The 13,172-nt window shown below is 43.1% G+C and overlaps 1 protein-coding gene across 2 annotated transcripts in view; it reads right to left on the reverse strand.

Moving 5' to 3' along the window:
• The window catches only part of LOC121284821 (plasma membrane ascorbate-dependent reductase CYBRD1), a 39,214-nt gene that overhangs the window by 15,300 nt on the left and 10,742 nt on the right, over nucleotides 1-13,172 (reverse strand). For both annotated transcript variants that reach the window (XM_041200568.1, XM_041200569.1), the window contains exon 3: nucleotides 2,431-2,585. In XM_041200568.1, the coding sequence (XP_041056502.1) occupies nucleotides 2,431-2,585 (155 nt within the window). The remainder of the gene's footprint in view (nucleotides 1-2,430; nucleotides 2,586-13,172) is intronic.

Consider the following 13,172-nt stretch of genomic DNA (forward strand, 5'->3'; position numbering starts at 1 on the left):
GCTTGTCAAAAAGGTAAGGTGATAATCATGGGAGATTTTAATTCACATACAGACTGGAAAAACCAGGTGGGCAAAGGTAGCCTAGATGAGGAATTCAAAGAATGGTTTCAGGAGTTTCTTAGAACAGCACTTTCTGGTGCCAACCAGAGAGCAGGCTATACTAGGCCTGGTATTGTGCAATGAGTTTTTGATTGGATACTCTCCTTGACCACCTTTGTTAACCACGGATGGTTCATCCTTCTCATCGAGTCCTTCTTGACGAGGATAAATTATTGCTGAGCATTATGAAATATCTGCTTAACCTAATCATCCACTGACCTGCCCTTTAGTCTATTTTCCCAGCCCGAATTAGACAACTCTTTCTTCATACCTCTGTAATTGTCCTTATTTAAGTTGAAGACACTGGTTTGAGATCTGAGCTACTCGTCCTCAAACTGAATTTCAAATTCTACCATGTTGTGATTGCTAGCTACCCCCAAGAGGATCCTTAACTACAAGATCTCTTATTAATCCTACCTCATTACACATTACTAGATCTAAAATAGCCAGTTCCCGGGTAGGTTCTGCAACATATTGCTCTACGAAACAATCCCTGATGCACTCTACAAATTTGCCTTCCTTGTTACCTCTGCCAATCTGATTTGTCCAGTCAATATGCAGATTAAAATCACCCATGACAATTGTAGCACCCTTCTTACACACCTCCATTATTTCCCACTTTATACTTTGTCCCATAGTGAGACAACTCTTCGGGGACCTATAGATGACTCCCACCCGTGACTACTTCCCCTTACTATTCCTTATTTCCACCCAAACTGATTCCACAACACAATCTATTGCACCTATATCACTACTCACCACTGCACTGATATCTTCCTTTATTAACAAAGCTACCTCACCTCCTTTTCCTTTTTGCCTATTTTTCTGGAACATTGGATACCCTTGAATATTGAGTTCCCACAGTCTTGGTCACCTGCAACCATGTCTCTGTAATAGCTATCAAGTTATATCTTCTTACTTCTATTTGTGCCGTCAATTCATCTATCTTGTTACAAATGCTGCGTGCATTCAGATAAAGAGCCTTAAGCTTTGACTTTTTACCATTATTACTCATTCTAGTTCTAATTTCTGCTGCACTCTTCTGCTAATATTTTCTGCCCCTCCTGTCACACTTTGATTATTGTTTGCCTCTTCACTACCCTGCACCTCTGCTCTCACGTTTCTTTTTGATCTTTTAAACTTCCTTTCAATTGAACCCTCCCTTCCACTAATTAGCTTAAAGTCCTATCTACAACCAGAATGGCTTTCTACCATCGGTTTTTATCTCCTGTTGCCACTGCCCTTCTCACGCAGGTCCACTGTATGTGTGTTTGGCCTCCCTCTCTGCCACTGGCTTTTATCTCCCGCTGCTGCTGCCCTTTTCATGCGGGTCCGCTCTCCGTGTGCTGCTACTGGGTGAAGTCGGACAGTGTTACGGAGGTTGAAATAAAAGTTTTAATAATGGCATGAATATGAGGTCAGAAGTTCATCTCAGCATCAAATGTGACATCAAAGTTGTGAACACACTGGCTTAATCTTGGACTGTTGCCAAGGAGAGAGATGGAGTCAATAGTTATGGAGAGGAGTTTGGAGCACGGACTGAAAACAATGGCTTCAGCTTTCCCAATATTTAACTGGAGAAAATTTCTGCTCATCAAGTACTAGATGTTGGATAAGCAGTCTGATAATTTAGCCACAGTGGAGTCCTCGAGAGAGGTCTTGGTGAGGTAAAGGTATCATCAGCATGTACGTGAAAATAAGCGCTGTACCTTTGGATGAAAGCTGAAATATACTCAAATAATATGAGATTTTAATAACTTTAAATGTAAATTACTTTTGCACTTTTCAGACTTTAACAAAATGTAAAGAATATAGGAGTAATTTCAATGCTCCCAGCTGCAGTGCGCTTGAAGGTAGCATGAGTTAAAGGAATTAGGCTATTATATCTGACCCCTCCATCTTCAATGTGAATATGGCTAGATATGGAATAGATAGATAGAAGTGTTATAGTAAACAAGATCATCCTTAATGTTACAGGTGATTGATATTATTCTTATGTTTACAATTTCAAATGGGCTTTGCACGAGATACTAATTTTCTTGACTTGAAGTCCCAAATAATACCTAGAAATATAGTAAAACACAGCTCTTTGCGCTGATTCCTATATATTTACTGTAAAATCTTTTAGTTACTGTTAAATAATTGAGAAATGATGCCACTGTTTACTTTGATTAGAAATAGTTTACCATTTGTCCAAAAGAGATGAAATAAAATCTGTTTTATTGGCATATGACCCATTGGTCAAAGGGGTATTTTTTGTGCAGTAATTTCTATCATGCTATATATACAATTATTTGTGCCATTTTCTAGATAATGAATATTTATACTTACAGAGAGAAAATAAGTTTCTCAGTTATTCCCATTTCTGCTGCAGTAACTGCCATTCCAAAGATGAAAAGACCAACACCGACATGAATGGACATGTAAAAAGTCTTGATAAACGTAGGAGTGCAGGGCAGCAGGAAAGTGCACAATCCTAATATTATCTGCAAGATAGGCAAAGTTATTCTATGGTTATATGACAGAAAGACAGACAGACAGACAGACAGACAATCTGTTCAACACTTTTCACAGCCGGTATTTCCTTAACAGGTGAATAGGCAGCTTTCTGGAGGACTAAGTCTTTTTCTTAGAGCTTCTGTGCCAAAATTTTCGTGGAAAAGCACAAGAAAGAAATGAGATCACAACTTGAGTGATCTTGAGGTTCTCGTGTAATAGAAGAATACTATTTACATTTAGCTTTCTAAAGTTTTTACTAAACCAAGTGTTTGATATAATGTGTCATTTTTCCCTCTGATTAAATACAGTGAGGATAAATAATCCAAATTTAGAGCAACAAAGACAAAAATAACTTAGTCAACAGTGGTGGCAGAGAAGTAGAAGTGAATCGGCATTGTTTGCTTATGCATGAAAACCCAAGACCTAGAGCTGAAGAATAACTAAGGGAGGGCATGCAACCAGTAAGTAAATGGTGCAAATCTCAGAGAGTCATCAGTGCTAGGAAGATATAATGACTGCTTTGGAACAGGTGGAAATTAAACCAGGTTTGAGTGGTGCCTGAAGATGAATGCAGAAGGACAGTTGATGGAGGAGGATGCAGCAATTGAGTGTTGGAGGTAGCAAAGAGCCAATGAGTAAGAAAGGACAATGTGATGGATTGCAGCTGGGTTGGAAGGTGGATTGGAGTTACTCAAAAAGGAGTTTTACAAAAGGTGGGAGTTGCATTCAAGGATGTGCAGTAAAAGAGCAGGTTGGAGATATGGTTCAGGTTAATGGCAGGGTCTAGAAATATTTCAATTGGAATAATATGATAAGAGTTTTGGAAGGGTAGAGAAAATATCAGATAAAGGAAAGGTTTTGAACACTCCCGAGTATGTGGCCAAGAGGAAAGTGTTAAATAAACTGATTGAGTCACAGGGAGATGATTAGGAACACTGTATTTCATGGAAAAAATTAGTTTGCTGATTTTGGAGGAGAAACTGAAGAATGAATGAATGTGGGGGAGAGTTAAGGAGGCAGCAATAAATAGACTCATTTTTGAGGGGAGTAGTGTCAATATCTGGGGAGATGCCCAAGGCCATATGCAGCCTTGAACGAAAGTTGATGGAGTTTGTCCGACTTCTGAGTGCTGTCATAGCTCCAGCATACAAGGGCTTGGTTTCCTCCATGGAAAGTGTGGTGACCACCACGGGGAGCAGGTCCAGCACAGCACTCAAGTAGCTGCCAGGTATGCACTTGTTACTGCATTCTGTCACTCTGGTCCCGGGTACTATTCAGTAATGGCTAAGCGAGAGGGGATGAAGCACCTCTGTCCCCTTCCAGGTGATCCTTCTCCTTCTGAACTTAGGGAGTTGCTATTGCACACCAACAGGGAGGACAGTCAGCATGCCACCCCAGGCATGTCATTTCAGGGCACTCCAAGAAGCTCTGCTCCTCCTCCCCTCTTCCTGTGACCCCATCACCCCCAGCAGTTGAGGCCGAAGAGAGTGCTCCTGCTGGAGCCTGCTAGGCCTCGAACCATAAAAGGGCAGCAGCCAAGGTGATCTCACGTAACTGGGCAATGCACTCAGCAGGCTGCTGTAGGTGTCTGGGTTGCACCAAGTGTAGTATGAGAGAACACAAGACTAAAACATTGCATTGGCACATATGGATATTACAAGCCATGTGTAAATTTATGTTTGAAGCACTTCATTCATGTTGAATGGTGATTATGTTGGGAGTTGTACAAACTGATGGGCACATTCAAAGGTGTGGCACTTTATGGACAATCAATGGTGGGTGATGTGTGCCTATGGAAACACCATTTATTGTGTGGCTTCAGAAGTCGTGGCATCTCTGAGTACCTTGACATATGCAGGTTTCTATTTTAGGCAACATTTTTAAGGCCAGAGGTTTAGGACCTAACTGACAAACCAGAAGATGGTTCATAAGCGGGTATGCACTATCAGAAGCTATTGCCTAAACAGCGTCAGCAGTGGAGGAATTCCATGTATTGTAGGTGAACGCAAAGTTCTTAGCAAGGTATTGCCAACATTTGGAGCATGTGGCACTGAGTCACTTATGACTTCTTTCCAAATCACATGAAACCATGCATATGGGCTTTGCTTATGCTAAGGGCCTGCAGCATTTTTCCGTTCCTAGGTGCCAGAGGTTGAGGGAATGTGGGTCAATCTGGAAGGAGTGTTCTGGTTCTGACAGCACATCTGCCATGACTTTTATTGAGGAGGATAAGAGATCTCTCACAAAAGCCACGTTCTGGCTGGTATCTGGATGCAAATGAGCGTGTCATGGGCCTGTCTGGTGCATTGCTCTATCGCTCTGCAGCCGCATCATTCACTCCCTCAGGATCATCAACACCTTCCCTTCTTCCTCACCTCCATCTCCCTGTATGCGATTTCTTCACCCCTTTGCTGCATAAAGTTGTGTCAGGCGCAGCAGGCCACAATGACCCCAGAGACTGTCTCTAGCACATACTGCTTGAGCAGCCCAAGCAGCAGAACCCTATCTTCAGCTGCCCAATGGTCTGTTCTATTGTTGCCATTGTTAAGGCCTGGGCATTATACCTCTGCTGGGCTTTGTGGGTTCTGCACACGTGTCATGAGCCAGGTCTTCTGTGGATATCCCCTGCCACACAGAAACCACCCCTGCAGTTGCTGAGGGGAAGCAAACAATTGTGGCATCTGAGAGGGAGTGAGGATGTAAGAATTATGAGAGCTCCCTGGGAAGTGAGCACACATTTGCAGAATTCATTTGCAGTGACCACAGACCAGTTACACTTTGACAGAGAGTGAAATGCCTTTCAGTTATGAATGCCACTGGATGAACCCAGGGAGCTCTCAGCGTCACGTTTACAACTGATTGCCCCTTATACCTGTGGAAATCCAACAAAGGCAGCAAAGGCCATAGCTAGTTGCCCAGCTCTCAGAATCTGTGCTGAATCACACATTCATTGGCTCGTGAACAGGGCATTGGTGACCTCCCTAATGCATTTGTGAGTGGCTGACTGCAAGATGCCACTGAGGTACCCCATTGAGCCCTGGAAAGACCATAGGCATAGAAATACAATGTGATTTTTAAACATTATTACATAAACCTTGATTCAGATGTTATACTGACAAACCCAGATGCACTGAAGTTTTTAATTGAGCATACCAGGAGGATAATTGCACCAATGATTACCCAGTATAAAAACAACCACAACCATCTTTCTTTTTGCTAGGTATGACTCTAACCAGCGGAGAGCTTTCCCTGATTCCCAATGACTCCAGTGTTGCTCGGCTCCTTTATACCACACTTGGTCAAATGTGGCCTTAATGTCAAGGGCAGTCACTCTCACTTCACCTCTGGAGTTCAGCTCTTTTGTCCATGTTTGAACCAATGCTGTAACGAGGTCAGGAGCTGAGTGATCCTGCTGGAACCCAAACTGAGCATCAGTGAGCAGGTTATTGCTAAGCAAGTGATGCTTGATAGCATTTTTGACCAGTAGAGAGCCCTGTGCTTAGCATTGGTCACACCTTGGTCTCCACCCACCCCACTGTAGACAACTCCATCCTCAAGTTTTTTTATTCTAGAGAATTGTGTGTGTTGATGCAGCCATGTCTGTGAACATTCGGACAGTGACCCTGGAACTAGAAACCATCACCCTGCATCCTCCCTCAGTTATCTCTGAACTTCCGTCTCTCACCCTCACTCCATCATCCTTGCCCTGCCTTTGGCGACCCTCACACCACCCAATACCCTAGAGCTTCCCCCCACCCCCAAGTCACCATCTGTCAGATGCCGGCACACTGGAACTGCCCCCATTAACCTCAATCAGCTATCATCCTTGACCTTTCCTCTATAACCCTTGATTTCCCCACAATGATGCTTGACCTACTATTGGTAGACATTGAGCTTCCCTGTTTAGCCCAGCTTCCTCCTTCTGTCCCCTACAAGACTGTGCAGGGCGGCCACATCCCTCCCTTGGTCAATCATGCCCCATTCCTCTTTCACCTTCCTCTGTCCCCTTTAACAGACATCTCCCTCCCTCCGTCGGCCATGCCCCATTCCCCCTTCACAGCTGCCACCCAAACTCAATCATCAATTCCTCCTCTCCCTTGATTCAACAAAACTCCCCATGGAAGAAGAAGCTCCTCCTCAGTTCAAATTCAACAGGAAGACTACCTTGCCTGCTGCATGCCACCTTTAAGCAGTCATGAATCTTAAGGCATGTGTTTCTTGTTTGCTGATTACAAAGTACAAAAGTACACTTAAATCTGGCAAAGTTGTGTTTTAATGAGCACGCTTGACATGTTCACGTGTTAAAAAGTTTTCCAATTTTTGTTGTCACTCAATCCATCGCCAACTTAACACCTAACTTTCATCCCGCTGTTGGAAGCTGACACTTTACCTCCTGCTCAATTGCCTGACTCGCATCCCGTTCCTGGGAGCTTCACAAGATTCCACCCATGGCACCTTCGATTTTATTTTCCTTGTTGCAGCTCGAGTTTTGTTAACACATCCTTCATCTTCATGAGATTACTTCTGGCCATCTCTATCCTTCTGATTTCGGCATTGCATCTACCATCTATCTTCTGCTATCATTTGTCATAAGCAGACAAACTTATCTACTTGTTCCAGTGTAACACCATCCACTTCAATCTTCATTCTAGTTTCTTCAAATGGTTTTTCTGGTGTTCGTATTCCATCTTCATATTCTAAGTTTCTAGATTTTACTTGATCCACCATATTTTGTAGAGCTCCTTCTGATTCTTGCAAGCAGTGCTGCCTCCAATTTTTACTGCTGGAAGCACATATGACTCTGAATACTCATTATTTTGTGCAGATGGAATCGTTTTGGTGACAGTAGTCCTCTCTTCACTTAAAACACATTTGATTGTCCATCTTCTAGCTTGGTATTTGCTATTTGGTCCCAATATAGGCTCTGGATAAATCTCACATCTTTACTGGCTAGTTTTAACTCATGCTGGCCTCACATGAACAAGGGATGCCTGCTGAGGCATGCATGAATTCAGCAGTGTATTTAGCACTAGACTGCATGCTAATATCATGTAAATTAGCAGGCAGCATGAAGTTTGGGAGTCGTTGAATATAAAAACAAGAAAATCGAGTTGAATTATTACAATACTTTGGTTAGGTTACAGAACTGCATGCACTCCATTAGTCATGAAAAGGGCTAAATTAAAACTCACTAGAATGATTCCAGAATGAGAGGCTATAGTTATGGTGAATGGCATGAATGTATTTACTTTTAGGTCAGCGATATTACGGATGATCTGAAACAGGTTTTCAAAATGACGAAAGGTTTAGAGAGGGTTTTGAGAGCGTACAAAATAAAAGAATGTTTGCATTGGTTGGTGAATTGGTAGCAAGGGGCAGAGTCAGAATGGTCACTAAGAAGAATGACAGAAAGTTAGATATTTTTCCCAGTAAAGATGGAGGTAGTGGCACAGTGGTATTGTCACTGAACTAGTAGTCCAGAGACCCAGGGTAATTCTCTGGCGACCTGGGTTTGAATCCTACTATGGCACATGGTGAAATTTGAATTCAATAAAAATCTGGAATTAAAAGTCTAATAATGACCATGAAACCACTGCCGATTGCCAGAAAAACCCATCTGGTTCACTAATGTCCCTTAGGAAAGGAAATCTGCCGTCCTTACCTGGTCTGGCCTACATGTGACTCCAGACCCACTGCAACCTGAACAAGGGCAGTTAGGGATGGGCAACAAATGCTGGCCTAGCCAGTGATGCTCACGCCCATAAAAAAAAATGATTTGTTACAAGTGCTTATGGAAGCAAAGGTTTTAACATTAATTAAAAGGAATTGGTTAAGTATTTGAGAAGAAAGAATAGAAAATGATACAATCCTGCTTCCTTGATCAGAATGTTTCCAGTTCAGATAGGAAACTAACACCTTTTGGAGTTAGTTCTGTCGAAGGGTCATGAGGACTCGAAACGTCAACTCTTTTCTTCTCCGCCGATGCTGCCAGACCTGCTGAGTTTTTCCAGGTAATTCTGTTTTTGTTTTGGATTTCCAGCATCCGCAGTTTTTTTGTTTTTACCTTTTGGAGTTAGTTTTGAGAAATGAAATGTGATAAATAGCAGATGGAGACAGTAGCAAGTGTAAAATAGCAATCATAACCTAGTTCAGTTCAGCTTCGAAATAGAAATATATCAATGAAGAGATAAAGATAAGAGTGCAGGACTAGAAAAAGGCAACATTCAATGAGATAAGGAATCTGGGCCTGGTCACATATATCAGCTAACAGTATGAATTAGCAGTGGGGAATCTTCAAAAATATTTATTCCCAAAAGGTCAAAAGGGTTGCATCAAAGGATAATTTCACAGTTAAAAAGTCAAAACTAAATAAACTTAAGATATATGCAAACTAAGAATACTGAAAAAAACTTGAGGAATATACAAGTATAGTGGGGATAAGAAAAGGAAAATAAGGGAATATTAAGAAAGGAAACCAAATAGTACAAAAGGAACTAAGGTTATCCATAAGTGGAAATGGAAGGAAACAGTTCAGCAGACCAATCTACTGAAGGGTCGAACCAGGTTAAGGGCAATGAATGTATGATAAGGATATTAAATTGGATTGGCTTGTACTAATGATGGAAGTAGTAAGAATATGAACACGTGGTTACATATCATTTTAGAAAATAGTTTGGTTTTACAAATAGTGGCATAACTCAAGACTGTTAAGTCACCAGGTCCTAATGGCTTTCATCCTAGGCCACTGACAGTTATCAGAAAAAGGGATAGTAAAGGCTGTGACTACAATTTTATAATCCTCCTTAGGTAGACAAATCATGCTGGGTCATTGGAATAATGTAACATTTCTGTTCAAGAGGAAGCAAAAGATAAGCAAAAAATAGTTACCCAGTTTAACAACAATTAAACTCTTAGAATCCAAAATTCAAATAAAATTACTGAGCATTTAGAGTACATTGGATAAAGAAGGTTTGTATTTGTATAGTTCTTTACAACTAATTGAGTATTTTTTGAAGCGTAGTCACTGTTGTAACATGGGTAATGTGGCAGCCTATTTGCTCACAGCAAGCTCCAACAAACAGCAATTGGCTGTTTGGCCAAATAATCTGTCTTTAGGGGGAGGCTGATTGAGGGATCTTTATTGACCAGGACAATGGGGATAACTCACCTATTCTTCAGGAGAATTTCCTACGTCAGTATGGTTCCAGTCCAAAATAAGAGACATTGCTGGATCTGGTTCTGGTGAATGAGGTGGGACACGTGGATCAAGTATCAGATAGGGAATATTTCAGGGACAGTGATCATAGGCCCAGATCTTCCAGTCCCTAGAGTGTCAGAGACTGGAGGTACTTCGCAAGATATGTTATGGAACCCCTCTGAAGTTCCAACGCAGTGACTCTGTGGGAATTGCCCTGGAAGTTTGAACTTCTGATGCGCAATTCCCCTGCTCCCCAGGACCCTCTTAAGTCTCCAACTCCGAATCAGAGTCAGAGACTTTGGATAGGTCTGACTTACTTACCTGAAATAATTACCCAGGAAATGTTAGACAAATTAAAACCTAGTCTAACTCATGGGTAATCATACAACCGACACAACCCCCACTCCAATTCCCCACGTGATCCCTTGACTTACCCCCGACCCAAGTAGCCCTCACCACCCTATCCCTTACACACTTACCTCAGCTACCCTTCCCATTGCCCACTTACCCTCTCTCCGTAGCTCTTCAAAGCAGCTTTGGGGCATTTAAGCTCTTTACTTATCAGAATGCGGCAGCTAGTGCTGTTAAAAGGGAGGTGCGGCTTCTGCGCGATTTCCCTTCACCGATGTCTCTGAGGTTTCCTGCGCTGAGTGAGTTTGGAAGGATCCTGCATTGGAAGATTGCCCAGAAAAATCAGAGGAAGGTATGTGGATATTTTTTGTCTGATCAGATCAGGAGATTTAGGCCATTGTACCAAAAGGTTGAGATTAGGTAAGGGAAGGTCAAAGAGAAATCCAGAGTTTATAAAAAAAAAATCAATTAATGGGGTGCTGGCGGGGGGGGCGGGGGGGGATGTTGGAGGTAGTTGTTTGAAGAAAGCTAATTTCAATGGGGTGAGAATAGATTTGGCCCAGGAGAGCTTTTTTTGTGGTTTATAGTTTGTATATTTTGTAGTAAAGAGGATCAGGAAAGAAGGGCCCTCGAGTAATTGATTTAAAAAGGTTTAATTTAAAGAGATAAGTCATGGCAGGAGAGCTGAAAACCATGGCGTACTCCTCATGCTCCATGTGGGAACCGGGAACATTTCCAGTGCCTGGGACCAGCATGTATGCAGGAAGTGTGTCCAGCTGCAGCTCCTGGAAGCTCGGGTTTCAGAACTGGAATGGTGGCTGGGGACACTGTGGAGCATCCACAAGTCTGAGAGCATCGTGGATAGCATATTTTAGAGAGGTGGTCAACACCGCAGCTGAAAGGACTTGAGGAAGTAAGGGAATGGGTGACCACCAGGCAGTCCAAGAGAACCAGGCAGGTAGTTTGGGAGTCCTCTGGGGTCCCGCTCGCAAATCGGTATTCCATTTTGGAGGCTGATGAGGGCACTGGTTCCTCCAGAGTGCAGACAGAGCCAAGCTTCTGGCACCATAAGCAGCCTGTCTGTACAGGAGGGGAGGAAGAGAGGTAGAGCAATAGTAATAAGGGATTCTGTAGTCAGGGGAACAGATAGGCACCACTGTGGCCATCAACGTGACTCTAGGATGGTGTGTTACCTCGCTGGTGCCAGGGTCCAGGATGTCACTGAACGGCTGCAGGGCATCCTGAAGGGGGAGGGTGATAAGGCGGAGGTCATGGTACATGTTGGTACCAATGACATAGGTAGAAAGAGGGATGATATCTTGCATCAAGAATTCAGCGAGTTCGGCAGTAGACTAAAAAGCAGGACCTCTCAGATTGTAATCTCTGGATTACTCCCAGTGCCATGTGCTAGCAAGCACAGAAATAGGAGAATAGTGCAGATGAATACGTGGCTTAAGAGTTGGTGCAGGAGGGAGGGCTTTAGATTCCTGGATCACTGCGACCGTTTCCGGGGAAGGTGGGACCTGTACCAGCGGGACGGTATACATCTGAACCACAGCAGGACTAACATCCTTGCGGGCGGGTTTGCTAGTGCTGTTGGGAGGGGTTTAAACTAATTTGGCAGGGGGAGGGGACACAGTATGTTAGCAGAATAGGGACACATCATAATACAGTAAAACAATCAAGTTAGAGAGAGTACAGCTGCATTAAGTTTCAAGGGAGTAAGGCAAGGCTGGATGGCCTCTACTTTAATGCCAGGAGTATTACAGGTAAAACAGATGAGTTAAGGGTGAGGATTGACACATGGAATTGTGATATAGTAGCCACCACAGAGACATGGTTGAGGGATGGGGCAGGATTGGCAGCTCAACATTCCAGGATATAGAATCTTCAGGTGAGACAGGGGAAGGGGTAAAAGGGGAGGAGGCATTGCATTATTAGTTAAGGAGTCAGTTAATGCGGTAAGGAGAGATGATATCTTGGAGGGGACATCAAATGAAGCTTTGTGGGTAGAGTTTAGGAATAAAAGAGGGGCAGCCACATTGTTAGGTGTTTATTATAGACCCCCAGATAGTCAGCGGGAAATTGAGGAGCAAATACGTGCACAAGTTGTGGAGCTGTGTAAAAACAATAACAATAGGGTAATTATATTAGGTGATTTCATCTTTCCCAACATTAATTGGGATAGACATAGTGTTAAGGGCTTAGATGGAGTGGATTTCTTGAAATGTGTATAGGAGAACTATTTAGGTCAATATGTAGAAGGTCCAACAAGGGACAGCACAGTGCTGGACCTAATTCTGGGGAATGAAACCGGACAGGTGGCTGAGGTGGTGGTGGGGAAGCATTTTAGTGATAGTGACCACAACATGGTACAATTTAAGCTCATTATGGACAAGGAAATAAACAAGTTGCAAAAAAATGTTTTGGATTGGGGGAGAGCAGATTTTAGTAAAATAAGGCAGGATCTGGCCAAGGTAGACTGGGACAGCTACTGGTGGGGAAATCTACAGAAGAGCAGTGGCGCGGGGTGGGGGGGGGCAAGCCCAGAGAACCATGGATGACCAGAAATATTCAGGATACGATGAGAAGGAAAAGAGAGGCTTTTAGCAAGTACAAGGGGAGCAAATCAACGGAGGCATTAGTGGAGTACAGAAAGTGCAGGGTAGAGCTTAAGAAAGCAATTAGGAGAGCAAAGAGGGGATATGGCTGGTAAAAGTAGGGAAAATCCCAAGATATTCTATAACTATATCAATGGGAAGAGAATAACCAGGGAAAGAGTAGGGCCCATTAGGGACCAAGGGGGCAATCTATGGGTGGAGCCAGAGGACATCGGTAGAGCGTTGAACGAATACTTCACATCCGTCTTCACCCAAGAGAACGAGGATGAAAGTACGGAACTCGGGGACAGAGCCTGAGAGGTTCTTGAGCAAATTGATACAGGGAGTGACAAGGTGTTGGCAGGCTTAAAAGTGGACAAATCTCCAGGTCCGGATGATTTGTGTCCCAGACTGCTGAGGGAGGC

This window comes from Carcharodon carcharias, chromosome 12, assembly GCF_017639515.1.
Source record: "Carcharodon carcharias isolate sCarCar2 chromosome 12, sCarCar2.pri, whole genome shotgun sequence".
NCBI classification, from domain to species: Eukaryota; Metazoa; Chordata; class Chondrichthyes; order Lamniformes; family Lamnidae; genus Carcharodon; species Carcharodon carcharias.